An 18473-nucleotide genomic window follows, 5' to 3' on the forward strand; every position below is an offset into this window, starting at 1 on the left:
CTCTCTCTCTCTCTCTCTCTCTCTCTCTCTCTCTCTCTCTCTCTCTCTCTCCTCTGTCTCAGAGAGGAAGATATGATGTTTTTTCTCATGCCCTCTGCCCTCCAGTGGAGGCTGCTGAGGGGAGGACGGCTCATAAGAATAGCTGGAATGGAGTCCGTGGACTGGCATCCTACACATGCTTGATATTATTCCATTCACTCCATTCCAGCCATTCTATTCCATCCATTATCATGAGCCTTCCTCCCCTCAGCAGCCTCCACTGCTGCCATCCCATCTAAAACCACACTACCAGCCAGATCAATACAGCTATCTCAACTCTGCACCTCAACAGGCTGTGTCGCACTGGTTGCATTGGCATCGTAGGCGTGTGTGTGTAGCGTGTGTTTGTGTAGAGTGTATGTCTCAGTGATGGTCACAGGGTCCACTGCCTGACGCTGCGTGACATCATTTCTGTTAGACGGGCGGAGATCGAGGCGCGGTTATTAACCCGGCTCGGGCAGTTAACGGGGCTCAGTTGGACGGGGCACGAAGCCGGTGCGTCTTTGTGAAAGAAAAAGTAACATCAAACTGGATACGCAAGAGATGCTTATTATTCAACCACTATTGAAGGAAAAATTAAGTTGAATCAGAAATAAGTGCGTCTTTATTGTTATCGGTGCGTCATTGACAGAAAGTGGACCTGGTCGAGTTGCGCATAATCAAAGACCGGGAAAAAAGAGAGGAATAATTCAGTATAATGGGGATAAATATGATTACATTATCATCATGTAATCAGTGAGGTGTTGTCATCACCCTTTTTATTCCAGTCTTTCACAGCGCTCAGAGGAACTATAAAGCATAGGCCTATACTCTATATCAAACAATCGAAAGATAAAGGAATATGTTTGTTTTTTCTCTCCCTACAATTTAATTAACTGATCTGATATTTGTGGCTGAAGTCTTCTCGGACTCATTCCTTATTTATTGACGATGACGGCTCAGTGCGGGTCTCGTTTCGGCACCTAGTCCTTTTGGACAGATGGAAGCTGAGGAGCGCAGATTGTTGGGTGACTTTTTACATCTTCAAACTGTCTCTACTGCGTGATATGGTTTCACTACGAATGTGAATGAATAGCAACTTTTTAAAAGGCATTTCATCAGCCCAAGTATCATTCCATGCGTCTCTGCGTCCTGGTGCGCTTCATTGCGCTGGTGAGATTCGGGGAGTGTTCCGATTTCATGGTAGGCTATAATTAAGGACGTTTTACTTCAATGCATTTAATTTAAATAGAACACGGTCTATGGATTGCCTGAAGGACCTTTACTGCTTCAAGCACTACGTTTGGATGACACATTTTTCTAGCGCTTGTTCAAGCAATTTAATAATTTTCCCCAGAAGAATAACTATCCAAGCATCAGCGGTGTGTGTGTTAGTTAATAGATACTTAGTCATTTAATTGCCTGATTAAATGAGATTAATAAAGTAATTATTTATTTGAATATCCAATAACAATTTAGTGGATATATCCGCACCTGGATGTTGAAAAGAGACATGAAAGAGAAAGTGCGTGACTGGAGGAACAAAATTATATTTTCACACGGGAAAAGTTGTTAGTCTCGGTGATGCCTTGGGCAAAGCGGTACAATCTTTTTTTTCTCTCTCATTTTAATTCAATCATCTAGTGCATAAAGTTCCAAGTGGACGCCTCTTGAGCCCAACAGCCATGTCTCTGTTTCTGCGTCAGAGCCCCTCCATTTACTGCACTCTCACTGGACAACAAGTCTTCCTCAAGGGATTAAGCTAGCAGATAACAGAAACCTATCTCTTCTTTCGCCTTCACTCACTCTAAACAGAATTCCCTGTCCCTGTGAGTTTGAGTTTTCTCCAAAATTCTAGCTTCAGCTGGCATCGCCATGGCCATGATCCCAGATATTACATGCCTGTCAGGGCCAAGGGTGAACTTGAACATCAGCTTCACCTTCGGGCCCACCCCCTGCAACCAGACAGTACTGCGAACCGCACCCTATTCCCCAGAGGCCACTGCGTTGTTCGCCACCGCGATCACCCTCATGATGATCCTCACCATCGTGGGCAACATCCTGGTCATCATCGCCGTACTGACCTCGCGCTCGCTCCGCGGCCCACAGAACCTCTTCCTGGTCTCGCTGGCCGCAGCCGACATCCTGGTGGCTACCCTCATCATCCCCTTCTCGCTGGCCAATGAGCTCCAGGGATACTGGGCGTTCCGCTCACTGTGGTGTGAGATCTACCTGGCGTTGGACGTCCTCTTCTGCACGTCCTCCATCGCTCACCTCTGTGCCATCTCATTGGACCGCTACCTGTCCATCTCCCGGCCCGTGTCCTATGGCGCCCAACGGACCCCCGCGCGCATCAAGGCGGCCATTGTGGTGGTCTGGCTTCTCTCGGCCGCCATCTCCTTCCCTCCCCTCCTCTCCCTGGATAAGAGCGAGGGAGGGGTGGAGGTGTGTGAGCTGAACAACGAGCGTTGGTATATTCTCTACTCCACCATCGGCTCGTTCTTCGCCCCGTGTCTCATCATGATCGGGGTCTACATCAAGATCTACCAGATTGCCAAGCAACACACAAGATGTCCGCCAGGGGAAAAACCCAACCTTAACACAACTCCCGGCAACGCGTCTAGCAACACTCCAACAGCCCACGAACCTGGACCTGTCATTAGCCCCCAGCCCAAGCCTCTCAGCCAACTACAGCACAACAGAGGGGAGGGAGGGAAAGCAGACGGACAATCCAAGAATGCCGTACCTTCGAAGAGTCTCCCTGTCTCCTCCCCCTCATCTCCTCCTCCCCAGAGCGAGACCCAGGCCAAGACCCCTACCGGCCCACAGATTGAACCACAACCCCAGACCCAGCCTTCTTCACCAACCTCTGTCCCCACCTCACCCCAGCCTCCCTCACCCACCATAGCTCTCTCCCCCACACTCCCCCTTGCAGACACCCAACCTGGGGAGACCCACAGACAGGGTGAGAGACAGGAGAAGAGACAGAGAAACACCACCAATGATGACAGCTTCAGCTCTGGCTCCGAGGCAGAGGCAGAGATGAGTGGAAAAAGAAAGGGGTGGGGAGGGAACAGGACAGTTAAGAATAATGGAGGGTCAAAGTCTGGAGGTGCAGGGTTAAAAATTCAACCTCTCTCTTCTCTGACCTCTCACAAGTTCAAAAATACTGTTGCCACACCCACCAGCACAGAGCTGGCCTTTGACAGGCCAGGGAAGGCTCAGGTCACGCCAATGTCTCGGCGCAAGGCCATGGTGAATCGCGAGAAGCGCTTCACGTTTGTCCTGGCTGTGGTAATCGGGGTGTTTGTCATCTGCTGGTTCCCTTTCTTCTTCTCATACTCGCTGCAGGCCATCTGTCCTGAGACCTGCACTCTCCCAGATCCCCTCTTCAAGTTCTTCTTCTGGATTGGCTACTGCAACTCCTGTCTGAACCCTGTCATATACACCATCTTCAACCAGGACTTCAGGAAGGCCTTCAAGAAGATCCTCTGTAGGGACACCAAGGGGACAAACTTCTAGAGTGGATACTGTAGAAGGGACACCTTATTTTAGAGTATATGCTGTGTAAGGACACTAAGGACAATGACTTCCAGAGTGGATATACTGTAAGGATAGATTTTAGCTTTCTTGTGTAAGAAACCACAGACAATCTGCTGAGTCCATCCTTTGCTGAACATTCCGTTAGATCAGATTAACAAAAGGCTGAACTATGGAATGCTGGAGTAGATCAAGATGCTCTGATTTTCCCATTGGGGGCAGTGGGAGAGGAGGGGAGGGAGAGACGCAATATACCTGAAAAAAAAAACTCTGTTACAGCTTGTTTAGTGATCGGAACAAAACAGGGCCATCAGTCATGAGGACATGTTGCTCAATTTACATTATAAACTGGGTGGTTCGAACCCTGAATGCTGATTGGCTGACAGCCGTGGTATATCATGGTTATGACAAAACATTTATTTGCACTGCTGTAATTATGTTGGTAACCAGTTTATAATAGCAATAAGGCACCTTGGGGGTTTGTGATATATCGCCAATATACCACGGCTAAGGGCTGTATCCAGGCACTCCGCGTTGCGTCTTGCATAAGAACATCCTTTAGCCATGATATATCGGCCATATATCAAACCTCCTCGTGCCTTATTGCTTAAGTATATCACTGCTTGCATCTTTCTCTCTATAAGCAAACCAAGGCTGCTCTCTGTTGAATAATTTGTCTGTCTGTATATCTGGATTCCCACAGCCATTACCTCTAGCCTTGTGACTGGCCACTCTGAACTACAAGGATGCAGTATCAGGAGAGTGTTCTTAGACATTACCAGGTACTGTCCACCGCAAGGACAGAGATTGGGAAGGAGAATGTGTGGTAGAACGTGTGCAGTAGAATGTGTTCCTGGAGTTCTCTGTGTTCAAGAACTTGTAGTGTGTGAAGGGAGTTTGTCCAGGTGTCCAAGGACAGACAAAGAACATTACATCCTTTACACCAGTGTTTCCCAAACTCGGTCCTCGGGACCCCAAGGGGTGTCGTTTTTGTTGTTGTTGCCCTATCACTACACAGCTGATTCAAGTCATCAACTAATCATCACGCTTTGATCATTTGAATCAGCTGTGTAGTGTTAGGGCAAAAACCAAAATGTGCACCCCTTGGGGTCCCGAGGACCGAGTTTGGGAAGCGTTGCTTTACACCTTGGATGACGATTGGCCTCTGTCGTGAACTCATACACTGTGACGGACATGTTTTAAAGGGGACAACCCAGCTGTATTTGTGTCTTGTGTTCAGTGTCAGAAATGCACCTTTATGGTTTAATATAAGTATGAAATTAATGTAAACACATGAAAAGTGAAATATGGGTTTTTGATATGACCAATGCCTCAGTAATGTAATATGTTGGGTTTAGAGAGGATCTGCAGTAGTAGTTATTAAATACAGTGTGTGTTCGTTGTGTGATGGCCTACGGGTTTTACTGGAACAGAGGAAATCTCTAATGGTGTTTTTTTTTTATATCTGAGATAAAGATGAGAGCATGAGGAACTCACAAGACCACACACACACGCACGCACGCACGCACGCACGCACACACACACACACACACACACACACACACACACACACACACACTCTCTCTCTCTCTCTCTCTCTCTCTCTCTCTCTCTAGCCTGGGGTGTGTGTTCTGTGTTGTGATGTATGGAGTGTCCTCTCCTCTCAATATTCCCTGTGGAGTTAACCACCACCCAGAGCAATGAGGAGGAGTGTATCCTCTGCTGTGATCCCAGGAACATTCTACCTCCTCCTGGGAAAAGCATGGTAGCGCTGTGCACACCTAGGGCTACAACGGGAAAACCGGAATGGGAATACTACAGCAGGAAAAAATATTAAAGCTATTCTGTGAAATGGATGAAAGACACAAAACAGACTCTAATTGCCCAGGCACTACCTGGAGACAAGACAATGCTGAATCCTCTCTGTCTCTGTGTGTGTGTGTGTTTGTGTGTATGTGGTTGCATGTTTTACAGAATGCATGCCTATGAATGCATATTCTCTAATTCCGTGTGAACCAACAAACCCATAATATTATCTTTATTTATGTGTTTTCATAAATGTCCATGACTGAACAAGCTGGTGTATTGTACAAAATTCAATAAATAAAACTTCTACGGTATTTACAGTGCATTTGGAAAGTATTCAGACCCCCTTGACTTTTTCCACATTGTTACATTACAGCCTTATTCTGAAATGGATTTAAAAAAAAAACATGTTCTCCCTCATCAATCCAAACGCAATAACCTCTAATGACAAAGCAAAAACTGTTGTTGTTTTCTCACATATTAAAGATAAAACACTTAAATATCACATTATTCAGACCATTTAGTCAGTACTTTGTTGAAGGACCCCATAATGACAAAGCAAAAACTGATTTGTAGAATTTTACGACATTTACCTAAGTATTCAGACCCTTTACTCAGTACTTTGCTGAAGCAGCTTCGGCAGCGATTACAGCCTCGAAACGTCTTGCGTATGACACTACAAGCGTTGCACACCTGTATTTGGGGAGTTTCTCCCATTCTTCTCTGCAGATCCTCTCAAGCTCTGTCAGGTTGGATGGGGAGCGTCGCTGCACAGCTATTTTCAGGTCTCTTGTCGTGACTTTACTTTCATTAATCTTATGACTGTAATTTATCTAATCAACTAACTGTGCCTAAATTGTTACCCGATTAAATTAATCATGTAACAATTAGGAATTTGGGGCACAACGAGAGTGGTTGTTTAAAGAGTTACCATCTCCCGAATTAAACTCTAAAAGGTCTTTACCTATCACGCACGCTACGGTCACAAGACGCAGGCCTCCTAATTGTCCCTAGAATTTCTAAGCAAACAGCTGGAGGCAGGGCTTTCTCCTATAGAGCTCCATTTTTATGGAATGGTCTGTCTACCCATGTGAGAGACGCAAACTCGGTCTTAACCTTTAAGTCTTTACTGAAGACTCATCTCTTCAGTGGGTCATATGATTGAGTGTAGTCTGGCCCAAGAGTGTGAAGGTGAACGGAAAGGCTCTGGAGCAACAAACCGCCCTTGCTGTCTCTGCCTGGCCGGTTCCCCTCTTTCCACTGGGATTTTCTGCCTCTAACCCTATTACAGGGGCTGAGTCACTGGCTTACTAGGGCTCTTTCATACCGTCCTTAGGAGGGGTGCGTCACTTGAGTGGGTTGAGTCATTGATGTGATCTTCCTGTCTGGGTTGGCGCACCCCCTTGGGTTGTGCCGTGGCAGAGATCTTTGTGGGCTATACTCGGCCTTGTCTCAGGATGGTAAGTTGGTGGCTGAAGATATCCCTCTAGTGGTGTGGGGGCTGTGCTTTGGCAAAGTGGATGGGGTTATATCCTTCCTGTTTGGCCCTGTCCGGGGGTGTCATCGGATGGGGCCACAGTGTCTCCTGACCCCTCCTGTCTCAGCCTCCAGTATTTATGCTGCAGTAGTTTATGTGTCGGGGGGCTAGGGTCAGTTTGTTATATCTGGAGTACTTCTCCTGTCCTATCTGGTGTCCTGTGTGAATTGAAGTATGCTCTCTTTAATTCTCTCTTTCTTTCTCTCTCTCGGATGACCTGAGCCCTAGGACCATGCCTCAGGACTACCTGACATGATGACTCCTTGCTGTCCCCAGTCCACCTGGCCGTGCTGCTGCTCCAGTTTCAACTGTTCTGCCTGTGATTATTATTATTTGACCATGCTGGTCATTTATGAACATTTGAACATCTTGGCCATGTTCTGTTATAATCTCCACCCGGCACAGCCAGAAGAGGACTGGCCACCCCACATAGCCTGGTTCCTCTCTAGGTTTCTTCCTAGGTTTTGGCCTTTCTAGGGAGTTTTTCCTAGCCATCGTGCTTCTACACCTGCATTGCTTGCTGTTTGGGGTTTTAGGCTGGGTTTCTGTACAGCACTTTGAGATACCAGCTGATGTACGAAGGGCTATATAAATACATTTGATTTGACATCCATAAAACAGTCAATGTATTAATCATAACCTCATTCGTAACAGTCGTAACCTCCTGCATCTTCAAAAACCCCAGCCTTACTTATTATTCAGTACTACACAAATAGATGTAAGTATTTATTTACTAGCAAACTAAATAATAACACAGAATAAACATACACACTTAATACATTAGGAAAAGGTCCCTAGTGGACTGACACAATATGGTGGCTTTTTACACAACGACATGGAGTGGGAGAGAGAGAGAGAGAGCGAGAAAAAGAGACTTTACCATTGATACATTTTAGAAACTATTCTCACAGTAATCATAGACTTTGCACATGAAGTGCAGCCCATTTGGACTTAGAAATCATGAATGTATTTATGTTTAAATGCCTTCGTTTGACGTGGATCTCTGTCAGAAACAGCGCTCCATAGGAAGGGTGATGGGCGTTTCAGCGGTACGTCGGTAAGGCTCTGATTGTCTGAAAGGGATCCGGACCCGTCTCTTCTACTGTTGCCCCCTCTGTACGATGCTCCTTTAAAGAAAGGCTATCCAACCGCTTCGATGGGATGCTTGGTCTTCTTCCTTTTTTCTGTAGCAATTCTGATGGCCTTTGCCGAGCGCATCTTCATCCATTAGTGAGTTGATCGCTTGAATAGTGAAAGAGAAATTAAGAAGTTAAAACAACCACTCAATGTATTGTGACAACTGTGAAACTGATAAAAGGAAGGAGGTTTCCCCACCAAGGGAGGCGAGAAACCGCTAGGGTTGTAGAAGATTATGAAACATGTTGCAGAATATGATAAGCAATAACAATTTGGAGAAGACTTGTACAAAGCATTCATTCATTGAGGTAATGCTAAATAATTGAAAGGAAACATCTAATATGTGTGTGTGCTTCAAAGTAAGTTAGAGAAATATTGACAACCATAGGAGGGAACAAGTCTGTGTGGGTTTGCAGGAAACAATTTGATATAGTAGACTAGATTGAACTCCGAGAAGGGACGTGTCATGACGTTGGCCTGGGGGTAGGTTTATGACACTCATAAATACCTTTTCCCCCCTTTTTCCTCTCTCTACCCTACTGATGTTACATTTGAAACCCCGTTGGTTAACATAGAGATTCTGGGAACATCAGTATGTGGGAGAAATGAACTATATTCTGATAATCTGACCAATTGAACATATGCGGTGGTACTTAAAATCAATCCCAAATACTGAGTTCTTACAAAAAAGGATATAAATTCTCTAGTACAGCCAATATTGAAGACTATCAAATGCTTCTCAAAGATGCCTTCTGGTGGTCAAACTAGCACTATGGCTGACAATTAAATGTGGATGGCGACTTTGTACATATAGTGTACAGTGATGGGGAAAAAACGATTTGATCCCCTGCTGATTTTGTACGTTTTCACACTGACAAAGAAATGATCAGTCTATCATTTTAATGGTAGGTTTATTTGAACAGTGAGACAGAATAACAACAAAAAAATCCAGAAAAACGCATGTCAGAAATGTTATAAATTGATTTGCATTTTAATGAGGGAAATAAGTATTTGACCCCCTCTCAATCAGAAAAATGTCTGGCTCCCAGGTGTCTTTTATACAGGAAACGAGCTGAGATTAGGAGCACACTTAAAGGGAGTGCTCCTAATCTCGGTTTGTAACCTGTATAAAAGACACCTGTCCACAGAAGCAATAAATCAGATTCCAAACTCTCCACCATGACCAAGACCAAAGAGCTCTCCAAGGATGTCAGGGACAAGATTGTAGACCTGGAATGGGCTACAAGATCATCGCGAAGCAGCTTGGTGAGAAGGTGACAACAGTTGGTGCGATTATTCGCAAATGGAAGAAATACAAAATAACTGTCAATCTCCCTCGGCCTGGGGCTCCATGAACCCCTCTGGTGGTTTACCCTGGTAGGATTCCTGCAAGCTGCACACCACCACAAGATTGGCCAGGGGATCTCCTGGTTTTGGATCGTCGTTCCTGATCCGTCGTCCAGTTGTCCAGGCATCAACTTAGACAGACATTAATAACGCACAACACTCATGCAATACATCATTACATGTGACACTAACTAGTGGTTGTATGGGGAACTTGTTTGTGGCAGTATCACTTCCTAAGTGTAAAAGAAAATGAAAGAAAAATGAACACAAACAAAAGATAAACAAAATATAGTTTCCACACCTTAATCATCTATAAACGTCCACGGTCTTGGCTAAATTACTAGCATGGCATTTTGTCTAATCTGGGGGGGCGATCCTTATTAGCGGTGTGTGCTAAAGGCACTATCCTAAATTGATAACTACATGATAAGTCTACAGCTGTAAGGCACTAGCTTCGGACAGTCTACAGAGATGACCTATGTACCTCTGGGGAGAAACTGGTGAGCTGTAGCTGTAGAGTCAAAGGGGCTTCGGGGTTCAGGGTCTATTTACAACTTTACCAAGGCTGGTATTTTGCTCGGGCCCTTAAATGATCCTAGTATAAATCCTCACTAAATGTCCCATTGTACAAGTGCATTTATGCTTACACAAGCTCATATGCAAGGGAAAGAAGTACCAAATATCCTGGTAGGCCGCAACCTGTTCAGAATGAGTCTGACGTCATCAGAGTCCACTGGACTGTTATGACCAGTGTGGACACCTCAGTGATATCTCAGATGCTCCTCTCTGATCTCATGGGGAATTTTACAACTTGATTTGTTTCCTGATCAGGCGGCCTCGTACAGTGTTGCATGCAGTCTCAACTTTCCCACTGGCCTCGACGAGGCTCATCATGGGTCTGGGCTAGTATTCCCCCCTTTGTGTCTTGGGACCCATCCACCAGCGAATAGGTTGGACCCTTTGTACAAGTTGCCAGCAGCCGCGTTAGTCAATTGGCTATAAACCTTTCAACCAAATCTCCTGGTGTTTGTGCTTCAAAACTCTCAGTGGCTGTCGTGGCCTGCCAGTCACCACAACGTCCACGTGTGGAAACCGTTCCAGTACATGTGAACTGAGCCAAGGATATCTTTCTGCGAAAACATGAAAAGGATAGTCTATCAGGTTTGCCGATTGGATGTTACGAGTAATCAAGAGGTGTCGAAATACATTTTTTCCCAAGGGGTCCTGTCAACAGATACTCCTTGTGGATGATAGTGTTGCAGACAGCATTAGAAGACAGTGTGGTCAGTGGAGACAGCACGGTTACTTATTGGTTGTTTTTCCCAATAAATCAGTGGGACCAAACGATCCACTTTTGATGCCTTAAAAGCTGTGCTCACAAGCTCTCTGAGTTCTGAGATTGGCAAACTAATCTGGATTGTAACGACGTAGGCCAAAGTAAGCTGAATGAAGCCTATGCTTGTGGGTCTTCATTCCATCGAGGACCACTTTGGGACATGCGTTTAAATGAATACTTTCAAATGATATCCTCTGGGTCCACACTGTGCACTTTGTTGTATGTCTGTTGCCCAAAATAAATTAAAGTCAAAATTCCGAGCTGTGTTTGTGAGTTGCAGAACCACTGAATTCTATTTTGTTTTTTTTTGTTTTTTGTTTTATTTTTAAAAAAAATTCAAACTTTTTCTCCCCAATTTCGTGGTATCCAATTGTTGTAGTAGCTACTATCTTGTCTCATCGCTACAACTCCCGTACGGGCTCGGGAGAGACGAAGGTTGAATGTCATGCGTCCTCTGATACACAACCCAACCAGCCGCACTGCTTCTTAACAGCGCGCATCCAACCCGGAAGCCAGCCGCACCAATGTGTCGGAGGCTACATCGTGCACTTGTCAACCTTGGTTAGCGCGCACTGCGCCCGGCCCGCCACAGGAGTCGCTGGTGCGCGATGAGACAAGGACATCCCTACCGACCAAGCCCTCCCTAACCCGGACGACGCTAGGCCAATTGTGAGTCGCCCCACGGACCTCCCGGTCACGGCCGGTTACGACAGAGCCTGGGCGCGAACCCAGGGACTCTGATGGCACAGCTGGCGCTGCAGTACAGCGCCCTTAACCACTGCACCACCCGGGAGGCCCTGAATTCTATTTTCAAAGCCGTGGAAAGTTGTGTAGTTGTTTTGCATGTGTTGCTGTTGTAGACGGATGAACCTTCTTACGTGTCTAGTCGATGTTCGCTTCAGCAGGCAAAACCTGTCAGTACCCGTAGTGTTCGGGTAGCCATCCAAGGCGTTGTCTATGTCTGCCGAGTGTCGTTTGGCTTCCCTGGAACGGGGTCAAAGGTGCAGAAGTTTTTGACAATTTTGTCAAGGCATTCCGTGCCAAGAGCGCGGAGAAGGTTGGCTTCATCCTGTGGGGAAACTTGGGCTGAAAGGCCAAGAGGAGAAGCCAAGCTTTGGTTTTGTTGGCGAGAAGATGCCATATTACTCTGTGCCGAATGGCCAAGAGGAGAAGACTGGGGGACACCTGAGAGGCAAAGTCTGAAACCTTCTGTCGTCTTCACTCCTTTGTGTACTGAGCTCCGTTTGTGAACTTGGTTGCTTGTTTGGGTAGTCACGTTGTAGCGCGTGACCATTCTGGAATTCCTCCAGATGGTACCTAAGGGAAGTATTCTACTTCATCGCAGAGTCCACTTGGGTGCTTAGAGTACTTAGTTTAGACACGTGAGTGTTGCACTGGCTCCGTTCAGCCTCATACTTATATGTCATGGTTTACAGATAGAGGTTGAGTGAGGAGCGAGAGAGGAGCAAGAGATTCAGCAATGAGATTTCCTCTGCTTGCTTGGAGATCAATTTTTCCGTCTCTCACTTCGGTTCTCTCATCAATCATTTGGTCAGCGACTTCAATGAGTTCCACTGTTTTGTCACCCAACTTGGTAATTGAGTTCATTAACTGATCGTCTTTGCTCGGCAGCATTTGGACTAGAACATTATTGCTTTGAGAGTTGTTCATCAAAGCAACATGCATGTTAAGTTGTGCGCCCCTGTTTGTAGATAACTCGTCAGATTTATCTAGTTTTGCGTGGACTGCGTCATATTTATTTTTGGCGGGAAACTCTGGAGACAAAGATGAATAGCGAATTGGAGAGGGAAGTTCTCTGGATCTCCGTTCCTGAGGTGTCAACCCCCACGGCAGATCCCTCCTCCCATTTTCTGTAGGTGAGAGAAAATCTGGTTACTGCCAAGCTGATCTCACCCATTCGGATCCTTACAAGGACAGTCATGACACCCCTATTCCAGGACGCTAAAAAACATATGCCACCACCATGCTTAACCGTAGGGATGGTGCCAGGTTTCCTCCAGACATGACGCTTGGCATTCAGGCCAAAGAGTAACATTTTGGTTTTATCAGACCAGAGAATCTTGTTTTTCATTTAAGGTGCCTTTTGGCAAACTCCAAGTGGGCTGTTAGGTGCATTTTACTGATGAGTGGCTTCCATCTGGACACTTTACCATAAAGGCATAATTGGTGGAGTGCTGCAGAGATGTTGTCATTCTGGAAGGTTCTGCCATCTCCACAGAGGAACTCTGTAGCTCTGTCAGCGTGACCATTGGGTTCTTGGTCCCTTCCCTGACCAAGGTCCTTTCCCCCTGACTGCTCAGTTTGGCCAGGCGAACAGCTGCAGAAAGAGTGGAAGTTCCAAACATCTTCCATTTAAGAATGATGGAGGCCACTGTGTTCTCGGGGACCTTCAATGCTGCAGAAATGTTTTGGTACCCTTCCCCAGATCTGTGCCTCGACAAAATCTTGTCTCGGAGCTCTATAGACAAGTCCTTCGACCTCATGGCTTGGTTTTGCTTTGACGTGCACTGTCAACTGTGGGACCTTATATAGACAGGTGTGTGCCTTTCCAAATCATGTCCAATCAATTGAATTTACCACAGGTGGACTCCAATCAAGTTGTAGAAACATCTCAAGGATGATCATTGGAAACAGGATGCGCCTTAGCTCAATTTCAAGTCTCATAGCAAAGGGTTTGAATACTTATGTAAATAGGTTCTCTTTTAATTTTTAATAAATGTGCAAAAATGTCTGAAAACCTGTTCTCTTTTGTTGTTATGGGGTATGTCTGTAGATCAATGAGGAAAAGTTAATTTAATCAATTTTAGAATAAGGCTGAAATGTAACAAAATGTGGAAAAGGGGAAGGGGTCCCAATACTTTACGAATGCACTGTTTGTAGAAAAGCATTATGTTTGTAGCGGTATTTATTAGCGAGGGGTAAAGAAAGATTTTGTTAGGGCGCCAGGCAGGTATTAACCATGCCGAAAGGAAAAAGAGTAGAATAGAGAGAGAGTACCACTACCAGCCTGTTTACCAGATAGCCAGGAGAGAGAAAAGAGAATACACACCCTATAAAACCCACATCACAGCACAGGGGTAACCCCACCAAGAATACCTCCTACAATAATAATAATAATGGCAGAGCAATTGAACAGCAACTTCATAAGAAAAGATAAAAAATCTTCTCGGCCACATGTCATTAGTACAGCCCACCTCAATACAGTTCAAATAACAATACACAACTTGCAAGCAACCTCCCTTTTAACTATAATGTCCACCCAAATAATTCTGTCTGGGCAATAATAGTCCAGCTCTAATGAACATAAACGGGAAGTGCATTTGAAAAATAGAACGTCTGCTGCAGTGTATAGCACTGGAATGATAGAGGGAAGAAAGAGAGGGAGAGCGCAAGAGAGATCTTAGCTGTGGCCTTCAGGCTTGCAGTTGTCCTGTCTGACCGTCCAATAGTTGGTTGGTTTGTATGTCAAACCGATGATTGAGTTAAACACTTTATAAACTACACATGCTGAAAATAAACAAGGACATCTGCAGCATTGCACACACAATCAAACTGTCGCGCCAACCAAGAGCTCCTCCCCAGAGAGCTGAAAGAGCTGTCTTTATTTCCTCCTTCCTTACTGCTGATGCGCTCTTAAAGTGGCAGCGCATGGTGAAGGCGCCGTGCAGGATTTCGCCACATGTTGACTGACTGTTGTGTGCTTTAAAAAAAAAAGGATCTTGGTCATTTTTATTTCACTCTCTCTTTTCTCCTCTTTCTCTCTCGACCCTCAGACATAGGCCAGGAAGGGTATCTGGACTGTCCTGTTTTTGATGTGTGTGGCCTTTCAGATTATTGTAGAAATGAATGCACCGAAGGTGTTTATTTGATGTGTTTCACTAAGTGTGTGTCATGCAGTACCATGCTTCAGTGCATCTTTACAAATCTCTCTGCTTTAGGTTAAGATCTATGGACTATTTCCATGAATCCGTTAGTATGGGTATGTTACACTAAGACTGAAATGGTAGGTGAGTGTGTGGGTTACTGACACCCACTAGGCACACACTGGTTGAATCGATGTTGTTTCCAAATAATTTCAATGAAAGTACACTGAACCAACGTGGAATAGATGTTGAATTGACGTCTGTGCCCAGTGGGAAGTGTCTGTGAGATGTGTGTGAAATGGTGTGTGTGTTTTGGGACAAGGGCATGTATGTTTATTTTCAGGGACATGTGTGTGTGTGTTTTGGGATAGGCGTGTGTTTGTGTGTGTGTGTGTGTGCGCGCGCGCATGTTTTTAGGAACATGGGTATATGGTCGTCTCAGTCTTGGCAGTGCTGTGGAAACAGGATGTATAGGCTTCATTTGGCTGTAATATTAATAATTGTGCTGAAGGGATGAGAACGTGAGGAGCATCACTCTCTCTCTTCCGCTGCTGGTTTGTACACAGTACTCTCTACTGCTTCAATACTTAGTATATTCAATTGTGTGGTTAAAAAGGAGGCCGGGCCAGCAACATGATGGTTGTTTGGCATCAGTGACCTAGATGCTAGGGTATGAGGACAAGCCCAAGATTGCCTCAATGTTATGTGTGTGTGAATGTACCAGATGGCAAAGTGTGTGTGTGTGTGTGTGTGTGTGTATGTGTGTGTGTGTGTGTATGGACACAGTCCTTTCATTGCCTTGCCAGTTCAAAGTGTGTATCTCACAGGATGGGTTTTTTATTATTAAACCAGTTTAAATAATGTATAGTCACCACAATTTGCTGAGATAAAAAAAAAAAAATCGTCTAAAGGGATTACATTATATTTCTTTCCTGACAATCTACACAACTTTCTCCACATTTTCAAAGTGAAAGAAAAATATAGAGATGTGTTGATTCCGTAGGTCTTCACATCACAGAGTTAACACTTGGTGGAAGGAAATTTGTGAGCTATTACAGCTGTGAATCATTTTGAATGATTCTACCAATCTTGCACAACTCTTGGGGCAACATACACTCACCAGACAGTTTATTAGGTACATCACTCTGTTCACGAAAATGGATCGCTCCTACAGACAGTGAGTCACGTGGCAGTGACTTGCTATATAAAACAGGCAGACAGGCATCGAGGCATTCAGTTACTGTTTGATTGAACGTTAGGTCACTTGTTTTGCCCATTCTAAGCGACCTTGAGCGTGGTATGATCATCGGCGCCAGGCGCGGATCCACTATCTCAGAAACAACCGCCATCCTGGGCTTTTCGTGCACGACAGTGTCTAGGGTTTACTGAGAATGATGCAACTAACATCCAGTCAGAGGCATTCCTCTGGGTGAACACAGCTCGTTGTTGAGAGAGGTCAAAGGAGAATGGCAAGAATCGTGCAAGCTAACAGGCGGGCCACAAACAGACAAATATCGTTGCAGTACAACAGTGGTGCGCAGAACGACATCTTGGAATGCACAACTCGTCGATCCTTCTCACAGTGATTGCATCACACCGGGTTCCATTCCTATCAGCTACAAACAAGAAGAAGTGGCTCCAGTGGGCACGCAATCACCAACAATGGACACTTGAGGAGTGGAAAAACATTGCTTGGAACATGACAGTGAGTTCAGTTTACTTGAGTGGCCTGCTCAGTCCCCAGAGCTCAACCCAACAGAGCATCATTTGGATGAGATGGAACTGGCTGTTCTCAGCATGAATGTACCGCCATCCAATCTGCAGCAACTCTGTGATGCCATCGAGTCAGCTTGGACCAACATCCCTGTGGACCCTTTCCGACACCTTGTAGAATGACCTAAATAATTCAGGCTGTTCTGGAGGCAAAGGGTGTTCTAATCCAGTCCTACGCTGAACAAAAATATAAATGCACCATGCAACAATTAATACGATTTTACTGAGTGACAGTTCATGTAAGGAAATAAATTCATTGGGCCCTAATCACATCATTGGGCCCTAATCTATGGACATCACATGACTAGGAATATGACTAGGAATACAGATACAGTTGAAGTCAGAAATGTACATACACCATAGCCAAATACCTTTATACTCAGTTCTTCATAATTCCTGACATGTAATCCAAGAAACAATTCCCTGTTTTAGGTTAATTAGGATCACCCCTTTATTTTAAGATGGTGAAATGTCAGAATAATAGTAGAGAGAATGATTGATTTCAGCTTTTATTTCTTTCATCACATTCCCAGTGGGTCAGAAGTTTACATACACAATTAGTATGTGATAGTGTCATGACGTTGGCCTGTGGGTAAGGTTTAAGACCCCCCCATAAATACCTTTCTCCCTTTCCTCTCTTGACTCTACTGAAGAACTCTTGAAAAGCCTTTGTTAAACATAGAGAGTCGGGGAACATCAAAAGTTGGAGGGAAAGGAACCATATTTTGGTAATCCAACCAGTTGAAAATATGCGTTGGTACTTAATGAATGTGATGTCACTTCGGTTGTCATCTGAGACATTCTTATTAATGATAGGATGACATAAACTGTATCGTGGAAAGTCTACATATTATAGTTACCAGATTTACATGGAATTGTTGTGCAATTTAAATGTTTAAATATGAAACCATTTGTTAAAAGATTAAATGGAATTTTAGCTTCCAAATGAGAGAATTGGGTATTCATAAGGTTAGAGCTCTGCTCACTCAGTGGCCTGCCCATGTGAAGAAACATTGTTTATAAACTATGAAACACACCCTTCTCTCCGTCCACTATATAAGCCCTTTTACGAAAATATAACTTCCTGTTCCGAGTACGCAAGGCCTGCAGCCTCTGTGTTAAAAGGGTGAATAACTTGCTGTTCCGATGACATTAGGGCGACAGTCCTATGTTGAAAGTGTTCAGATAATAAGCTGTTCTGGGTACATTAGGGCGACGGTCCAATGTCAGAAGGACTCAGATAATAACTACAGAACTAAGCCAACCTCAGCGCGAGCTTTGGTTGCGAATGGTATGAACTTTGAACTCTTATTCACTACAGAAGTGATACCTCCTAGCCGTTGAGCAGCAGCCGCCGTAAACGTGGGCTAGGAAAGGAGAGACAAAGGATCTCTTCTAACAAACAACACTGCCAAAGTATACAATTTACCAACAGAGACATTCTTCCGAGGACAGGAAGATCTCTGTTGGGCAACACGGCCTTCCATCTACAACCAACCTATTGAGGCACAGCTCAGAGTAAATATTTATTGCATTTTCCTTTTCCAAATGGGTGGTTATTTAGAATGCATAAGATGCTGTATTTACGATAGCATAGCTTCTCCCTTTGCTCCCGCGCTTTCATTCAAGCCCAACCCCCTCTCTTTGTGTAAACAGCCTTCATACAGGTTCCGTCCCCAGGGATGTTTTCTTGTAGGACATAATTAGTAATCAATGTATGATCCATTCTGTGTATATGTAATTATTTGTGATTAGTTAGGTATTTACCAAATTTGGTTGGGAATCATTGATGACAGCAAAATTCAAACCTTGTTTTTGATTTTAAGCAGATTTAAGTCAGGACTGAGACTGGACCATTCAGGAACACTCAACACCTCTTGGAAAGTAACTGGTATGCTTTTGTCATTTAAATGTGTCTAAATGTCCCCCTGAAAAATAAAACTATATCCCAGGGTTAGATTTTCAGGAGACCATGGGGGGTTTTCCTCTAACTTTGCTGCTTTCAAATTTCTTCTGATCATGACAAACTCCCAAGTCCCTGCCAGTAACAAGCATACCCATACCATGGTGCTGCCGCCACAATACTTGAAAATAC

At 44.7% G+C, this 18473-nt stretch overlaps 1 protein-coding gene across 1 annotated transcript; it reads left to right on the forward strand.

The window, feature by feature from the left end:
- The first annotated feature begins 291 nt into the window (after positions 1 to 291).
- Positions 292 to 5689, forward strand: LOC110509640 (alpha-2B adrenergic receptor). The gene has a single exon (XM_021590648.2). It carries the CDS (start codon positions 1894 to 1896, stop codon positions 3538 to 3540), a length of 1647 nt encoding a protein of 548 aa, XP_021446323.2. The 5' UTR covers positions 292 to 1893; the 3' UTR covers positions 3541 to 5689.
- Positions 5690 to 18473: the final 12784 nt, after the last annotated feature.

The sequence above is a fragment of the Oncorhynchus mykiss genome, chromosome Y, assembly GCF_013265735.2.
Source record: "Oncorhynchus mykiss isolate Arlee chromosome Y, USDA_OmykA_1.1, whole genome shotgun sequence".
In the NCBI taxonomy this organism is placed as follows: domain Eukaryota; kingdom Metazoa; phylum Chordata; class Actinopteri; order Salmoniformes; family Salmonidae; genus Oncorhynchus; species Oncorhynchus mykiss.

Coding starts and splice junctions, on each gene's coding strand:
- LOC110509640 (XM_021590648.2), top strand. CDS start 1,894: ATGGCCATGATCCCAGATATTACATGCCTGTCAGGGCCAAGGGTGAAC.